Source organism: Aricia agestis, chromosome 8 (genome assembly GCF_905147365.1).
Source record: "Aricia agestis chromosome 8, ilAriAges1.1, whole genome shotgun sequence".
NCBI lineage: Eukaryota > Metazoa > Arthropoda > Insecta > Lepidoptera > Lycaenidae > Aricia > Aricia agestis.
In genome coordinates, this window is record NC_056413.1 from 5,491,289 (window position 1) to 5,499,523 (window position 8,235).

The 8,235-nt window shown below is 34.0% G+C and overlaps 1 protein-coding gene across 2 annotated transcripts; it reads left to right on the top strand.

The window, feature by feature from the left end:
• The first annotated feature begins 446 nt into the window (after positions 1-446).
• Positions 447-7,868, top strand: LOC121729781. Of its 2 annotated transcripts, XM_042118405.1 has the most exons (5): positions 447-1,111; positions 1,345-1,531; positions 1,846-2,101; positions 7,153-7,157; positions 7,857-7,868. In XM_042118405.1, exons 1-3 carry the CDS (start codon positions 762-764, stop codon positions 2,098-2,100), a joined length of 792 nt encoding a protein of 263 aa, XP_041974339.1. In that variant the 5' UTR covers positions 447-761; the 3' UTR covers position 2,101; positions 7,153-7,157; positions 7,857-7,868. The 2 variants fall into 2 exon arrangements, with proteins under 2 accessions (XP_041974339.1, XP_041974338.1); XM_042118404.1 differs by lacking the exons at positions 7,153-7,157; positions 7,857-7,868 and having other exon boundaries at positions 1,846-3,042.
• The last annotated feature ends 367 nt before the right edge of the window (positions 7,869-8,235 follow it).

Consider the following 8,235-nt stretch of genomic DNA (forward strand, 5'->3'; position numbering starts at 1 on the left):
GCCATTAAAGAAGAAGAAGATAGAGTTTTTGGAAGAATGTGAAAGAGTGATGTTGTGTTTTTATATTATTTTCCTAAAATTGTGTTATCTGGGTTTTTAATGTGTAATATTGGTAGGATATTAACCATTAAATATTCGTCATCGTGCACAAGTGTAGGAAAGTGATGTAATAACCAGAAACGTGCTCTTTTGTGTTCCCTCCAAAACTCCATCAAAAGTTTCAGTAAAGCGTCCTACCACTTTACTGAATCGACCGACTTGACTTCTTGACTGTATTGACTTTATACTTAGACTTTGATTAGACTTTAGACCTGACTGACCTGATGATAATATAGAAAAAATTGTTTAAAGAATATTGTTTTCCCGCCATAATATTATACTCGACACTGGCCATGGTTATAGCCGAAGTGCCATTATATGAAAAAAAAAAAAGAAGAAGAAGTGCCAACAGCAACAAGAGAAATCGTATTTTCGGAGTTTGAAAAGTTTTTAAAATCATTATATGGCCTTTACAACATTAAAACGAACTATTCACGGTGTATTAAATATAGAAGAAACTTCTCGAAATTTGTTTCATTCAGCAATTAGTAGTTATATAAATAATTCTACAATCAATCCCTAGAGTATTCCTTGTTAGTTGTTGGTGTCTCGAATATTAATGGTTAGTTGCAACATATTAACATCTTTTGGGATTAAGTCTGTAGAGGTCAATGCATAACGTTCAAACTCGCTGACTAGTACAAGTGAAAGAAGAAGTGAAGATGAATCAATACGAAACAGAGAGGCGTCTTAGTTGGTGCTACGGTTTGCTGGTTGTATTCCTAAGTGTGTCAGTGATATGTGTGGCAATACCTTATAACCACTGGCGATCCACTTTGGACGTATGTCCAGGCAGCTGGCTGGAAAATACCAACTGTGGCTGCATATTTTATGGCGTAAGCACGAGTCAGTATTTCAATGGGGGCCACAATTCCTACTGCCTGTACGCTATATTTGCTCCTGTTCCGATATTGATATATGCCCTCATAATGACGCTCTTCCACATGTATAGAGTCTGTATCAACAATGTGGGGCTGTATGAAGGGGAGAAGTCTACTACTGTTGAGGAAATGTGAGTATGGATTTCTATTTTTTCGTTTACAATGTCAATAAATATGTTAAAGAAGCAGTCTGATATTATGTACTATTAGAGAAATTAATCTTTAGGCAATGCTTAGCGTACTTATTAAATTAGGTAAAGCTATGTCAAGCTAAACAGCCACACCTAAATCATTGTGCCACACCCTTTATTATTTGTGTAATTTTAACATCTTTATTAAATACGCAATATATCTGTTGTTATAGTGAAGGAGAAACTATAATAGTCCAATCCAGATCAAGAGTAGCACAGGATAGTGATGCTATAATATATTGCTGGATTCCAAACTCGTGTGTCAGTCTGGTGATTGCCATTTTCAACCTGGTGCATGCGGCCGTAATGACCGATGGCTTTTTGAAAACATGCCAACAATATAGAGGATACTTAGTCAGGGTAAGCTTTGTATCTTTGTAATATGTTCAGAAAACTAACAACTGCTGCAGTACAATTAGCAAAAAAAATAATATATAAAAGCTATAATATGTATTATGTACTGAAGCCATAGTGCAAAAAAGTAACCTAATAAGTAGACATTTCCATTTGTGTTACTGGTATTGTTACACAACTTTGTTATTTTACTTCTAAGCTGTAGCAGTTTTATTTCAAAGTATCTTAGATATTTTATAAAATGTTTTTTGATGAAATATTCAAATATATTCAAACCATAATTCCCTAAATGAACCTAATTTGTATGTTACTTATTACAGGAGACCCGTGCCTCTGGTGATCAAGCAACTGCAATACATTTCCGTTTAAGTTGTCAAGCAATATTTGACTTTATGGACTACATACAAAAGGATGCACCGAACAGTCGTCGGGGAGATTTTATTAACACTGGTGTTGCTCTACACCTAGCACTTATTTCTTCATGGATTGCTGTTATTCTGTGGATTACGGTTTCTGTTTATACAGCCGTCAGGGCGTACAGGGAACGTGATGTTTTGACTTGCTGTGGCAAATAAAGTATTACACTGATGTTTTGGCGCATTTTCACCGTAATTTTACTATCCTCCCTGGATAACATTCCATTATCATTTGCGATTTTGCCAATAATATAGAATAGCTATTTCTCTTGATTGATATTCAATAGTATACTATTGAATTTAGCCACGCGCCAAAACAGCCTTGTAAGTCTATAAATATATAATAATAGATTCAATAGACTCATTACGAGCTTTAATTCAGAAGTGTCATATTTTTGTTAGCACAAGTAATACCTTGGCACAATTTAATAAATCATAAATTCTTTGAACATGATAAAAGTCAGATAAGATAAGGGTTCTGTGAAAGCATACATGTTTCATATTATTTTCGTAAGTTATCTTATCTTAAAATCAATAACTGAAGCACAATTATGACCACTAAAATCTATACATGCTATAATTACAATATTGTGTTGTATATTATTATAGTATGGTAGTTTGTATGCTTGCTTAGGCATGCTTGTCAAAATGTATCTTGCTTGAATATTACTGTACTGTATCTCTATTGTGACACAAACACATTTTGTTTTGTTAGAAAGAGATAGATTAAAAATGTGACTGCATAATACCTCCAAATTAAGTATGTTAAGGTAAGATATTAAAATATTATATTTCCCACCGTTTTTATCAACATCCTATTTTACTCTGTCTCTAGAAGTCTGTGCAAACAGAATTAATTAGTCAATAATATTATTATGCTGCTGTATATGCTAGTTAAAACTAGTGCCCATATTTTATAAGTTTCTAGTAAGTTGTATTTAGGTTTTTGGGAACAAACTTTTTGATTATATTTTTTTATAGGATAAGTTTACTTGACAGTTTTGGAAGCCATGTTTATTGTGTTCATTTCACAGTTCATTCCAAGATGTAGCTTTTGTTTTTTATAAATAATTAATTATAAGCTAATAATAATAATTATGTTTTGTGACCGTCCAATTTAATATTATATAGGTTCAGTAATCTTAAATAATGTTTAATCTAGTTTGGTACATACACTGTATCACTTCTATTGGAATGTTGTTTAGACATTAAGTTTACCAACAAACAGGACTTTTTGATTATCATTTTTTATGGGATAAGTTTACTTGGCAGTTTTGGAAGCTATGTTTATTGTGCTCATTCCACAGTTCATTCCAAGATGTGCCTTTTGTTTTTTACAAATAATTAATTATAGACTAATAAACTAATAATTGTGATTTGTGACCGTCCAATTTAATATAAGTTCAGTAATCTTTAAATAATGTTTAACCTATTTTATTACATACAGACTGTATTTTATTTTATGCATTAATAATAATTAACACTTCTACTGAAATGTTTAGAATGGTAAGGGCCTGTTTCACCGCTTCCTGATAAGGCTATCCACCACTTAATTTGACAGATGGAGTATGGAAAATCTGTCAAATAACCCTATCGGGCACCTTATCAGGAAGCAGTGAAACAGGCCATAAGTATATATAATTATATACCGTTTTACTACACAAACATAAGGTAAATGACTAGTGATTGGACAGTACCAGTGATTGGACAAATCACAAAGCACGAAAACACATTATTTATTATGGTTGCTTTGAACTGTCCAATCACTGGTAATTTCACCCTAATATATTACATTTTATTTACAAAAAAGAAATACATAAAAACCAATATGATGTTGTAATTATTATTTTACTGTGTGATGTTGCCTACTTACGGCAGCTTAAGGTATATAGGTGACCCAACATGCTATTTTCCCAAACCTACTAAATGTGTCTAAAAAGTCTTAACTCACTCTAAACACAGATTACGCCTGCAATGTATTTTAAAATTGAAATTACCGATGACATACCATGCCGAAATTACGTCGCGTACTTATCTTGTATGCGTAGCGCATTGCTGACGTAATCATGCCGAACTTCGGCCGCGTAACTTCGGCATGGTGTGTTTAGAGTTTATTTAGATAGGTACATCACAGAATTCACTGAGGAATTCACAGATTAATAATATGTAGCAACACTTAATGATCGCAAACTGTTTTGGTGGCTTGTGGTCATGGGCGTACCCAGGTTCTGGGCCAGGGGGGGGCAAATTACCCAGGTTCTGGGTCAGGAGGGGGCAAATTACGCAGATTCTGGGCCAGGGGGGGCAAATCAGATTTTTTAGAAGCTAGGTGTTTATAAAGAATAAAAAATTAATAATTTTTAGTTGTAAAAATATTGTATTGCAAACAAATGACAAAAATTCGTTTTATTATTTTTATAGACGAAAGTACTAGATAATATACTTAGTAGGGACGTCTGTAGCTGCCCCCCCCCCTGCTCGGTACGCCCATGCTTGTGGTGTTCGAGTTCTAAATAGGTACTTCTAAACTTTGTGACACTCTCTGTGATAGACTCATTATATACAATATTAAAGAAGCTACAGAAAAATGAGCCGACAGATGGCCAGGCATATGCCTCATATGAGTTTATCTAAAATAATTGAAATTCAAACGTAGCTTTAAATACGTAGAGCTTATACTTACTCTGCTTATTACGTAGCCCAATATTTTTAGAATTGAAACATGGATGATGGAATGGATCTTCTGTTGTGAGTTCTACGCCTACGCAAGGAAACCATATTATTACACAATAGTGTATGTAATAGGCTAATAAGCCTAGTAAACGAATGATTCTGCTTGGAAGTCGAAAGCAGAAATTTTGACTTTGGTACCTTGTTTAGACTAGTTAGGAGATAAACATACAAAAAGTCGTGAGCCCGATAGAGGGGGGGCAAAGAAGGTCCCGTTTTTTTGGTTTTTTGCTTACTCATCATAAACGGTGTTTCGTACGTATATTCTCTTGTACTACATAATAAAAGCTAATTAAATTCTTTACAACTTTGTTCTTTACACTTTGTATCTATCTCCAATCATTGCCTCGCTATGAGCTTCTAAAATTGGTCGAGTGTGTTTTTTAGGGTTTCGTACCCAAAGGGTAAAAACGGGACCCTATACTGAGACTTTAATGTCTGTCCGTCTGTCTGTCCATCTGTCTGTCCGTCTCTTTGTCTGTCTGTCTGTCCGTCTGTCTGTCCTTCTGTCTGTCCGTCTGTCTGTCTCCGGCTATAACTCAAGAACGATAATAGCTAGAGAGTTGAAATTTTCAGAGATTATGTATTTCTGTTGCCGCTATAACAATAAATACTAAAAACAAAAGAAATTAAATATTTTAAAATTATTTTTTATCTCATACAACAAACTTGATTTTTTTTTGCAATTTTTTGCTCGATATCTATCATGGCATAAAGTAGTCTGAAATGTTAACAAAATACTTAGTTATATTTATACTTTAATAATTAAAAATAAAATTTAAATAAAATAAATAATTAATAATTAATTTTTAAAGGAGGGGCATATCGTCCAAACTAATGTAGCACTTTGAGACATACGCCAAATGAAAGGGCTTGAAAAGTTGAACATTTCATTGTATGACGAAAAATCTCTAAACCATGGGTGAAAAAAGTTAATGAGGGTAGAAGGTAAGAAAAAATCACATAAAAACACCCTATTTAATTGCATCAATTTATAGTGTTGCTGGTAAGGAATGACTTCTGGAAAGTAATCGTATATGGCAAACTTGAGGAAAGTGTTGTATTTTAGTATATTGTTTCATATTTTTAAGAAATGTATGGGAAAACAATAAAACCTTAAAAATCTAACTTTTCCTGGGTTTAACCGTACATCGTTACCTTGGAAGATTTTTTTATAATAAGCAATACTGGCGTATGGTGCAATAATACAGGGTGTTTTATTTTTCCTAAAAATAAAAAAACACCCTTTATTATTGCACCATGCGCTAGTTTTGCTAATTACAAACAATTTCTCCAAAGTGATATTAAACGAAAAAATCAGGCAAAGGTTCGATTCGGCTAAAACTCAACTATTTCTGTACTCAATCTTCATAATTTTGAAGTCGGTGCCAGTTACAAAAGTTTCAAATATTCTGGCAGACTGAAGATTCAGCTATATCTGGTACCGACTTCAAAATGATGAAGATTGAGTACAGAAATAGTTGAGTTTTAGCCGAATACGGAAAAAGGCACTATTAGATAGGAAAAATTATTTAATACTTTTTAGTTCATATTATAAGGATGTTATTATTGTTTTTACCTTGGAAGTCGGTTTTAATTTTTTGTTAAAAATAATAATTACCCTTTGGGTACGAAACCCTAAAAAACACACTTTTGAAAATCGGCCAATTTTAGAAGCTCATAGCGAGGCAATGATTGGAGATAGATACAAAGTGTAAAGCACGAAGTTGTAGAAAATTTAATTAGCTTTTATTATGTAGTAGAAGAGAATTACGTACGAAGCACCGTTTTTGATGAATAAGCAAAAAACAAAAAAAACGGGACCTTCTTTGCCCCACCCTCCTTCGGGCTCACCTCGGAGGGGTCAGGACTTTTAGTATGTTTATCTCCTAACTACTCTAAACAAAGTACCAAAGTTAATTTTTCTGCTTTCGACTTTTCCAAGCAGGTCACCCCCATTTTGGGCATTCGTTTACTAGGCTATACAGGGTGTAACAAAAATAAGTGATAATACTTTAGGGTGTGTACGTGTTCCTTGTAGACAGTTCACTGTGAAAGTAGCAGCGCTGAAAGACCAAATTTTTTTTCACTTTTGTATGGGGAAACTCGTGACGCTCGGACCCTTGCCCATACAAAAGTGAAAAAAAATCGTCTTGCAGCGCTGCTACTTTCACAGTGAACTCTCTACAAGGAACACGTACACACCCTAAAGTATTATCACTTATTTTTGTTACACCCCGTATAGTATCGATAGACGATAGCTCTGACTTCTGATAAACTAGTTAGTACCGTACAATAGTAGTTACTAGATTCATCGCAAATTATTGAGTCAGCCGAAGCGTTTATTGCCACAGTTTACAAAAAAAACCAATCGTGAGAGAACCATTGACTTTTATAAGTGGACGCGGCATAATGGTCTCTAAAAAGGAACGCCACTAGCGTAAATTGCTCTCGCTAAAGCAGTGTCCACCATTTCGTGAGTATTTGTAGACGAATTTGGTAACGAAGGCTATTCTATAGTACGAAGTACGCGTGGTGTGATTGGAGTCGCCGTCGTGACTGTTGGTGTAGGTATAGGGTTTGATGGACTCACAGAAGCCGGTGCTGATCAATTCGGAATACTCGTGACATTAACTCCTTTACATTTATTTTTTGAGTTATAAAGCTTTTTTACATCATTGGGTCAATTTTTTACATTTTAATAAATGTTCTGCAAGTCTATTAACCTGACCGAATTTATACTCCGTATTACAAAAATTGCACGAAACATGTTTGCCTCTACCATTTTCGTTTAGCACTAAAAAATGCTCCCAAACAGAGCCAAAAGATCGCGGCATCACTGATTTACAAAGTGAGAAATAAGCCCTAAAATCTCAAACGCCGCGTAATCACGACGAAGTACTTACACAGAATAAGCCACCTAGATTACTAGGACTAAGCGGCGCGGCGCGGGCGGCTACGCATACGCAAGTCGCAACAAGCCCCGCGTACTCACCCCCGCACGTTCCGTGCACTTTAATTAATAATTAGTAATCAAAACTAAACTAATTAATTAAACTACCTTTATTATTATAATTTTGTACGCCACCTTAAGTAAAGTTACAACATTAATTTCTGAATTAAGTAAATTAGTAGGTATTTTCAGAATTAACAGTATTTTCAGTGATTTTTAATAAAAACAAAAGTAAAAGAACAGAGTTAAGTGTTACAATATGATAACAAAATTATATTGGAACAATAAAAAAGTATTGAAAATAGTTTTTTTCTTCGATGCTCAAGTCAGGTAACAAGCGGCTGTTTACCCGGTAACAAGCTGCTGTTTATTCGTTTCTAGCGGCTGCTATCGGTTACTACCCGCTTACAAGCCGCTGGTTTATAACTATAGTTTTTAATCAACTTCCAAGGGAGGGTTATTAGTTTCAGGCATGTACAAGTATGTATTAAATAAACATATTTGAGTATAATTAATATAATCTATTATGTAAGTTTGCGTGTAATAATATAATGTAAGAAATTATTTATCATTTAAATTAAATTATAATTAAGCTTAGAAACAGTAGTGAC

What these genes read in the sequence shown, in the direction of transcription:
- LOC121729781 (XM_042118405.1), top strand. Translation starts at nt 762, where the DNA reads ATGAATCAATACGAAACAGAGAGGCGTCTTAGTTGGTGCTACGGTTTG. An exon ending in TCTACTACTGTTGAGGAAAT is followed by an intron (nt 1,112 to 1,344) that starts GTGAGTATGGAT and finishes CTGTTGTTATAG; the next exon opens with TGAAGGAGAAACTATAATAG. An exon ending in ATAGAGGATACTTAGTCAGG is followed by an intron (nt 1,532 to 1,845) that starts GTAAGCTTTGTA and finishes TACTTATTACAG; the next exon opens with GAGACCCGTGCCTCTGGTGA.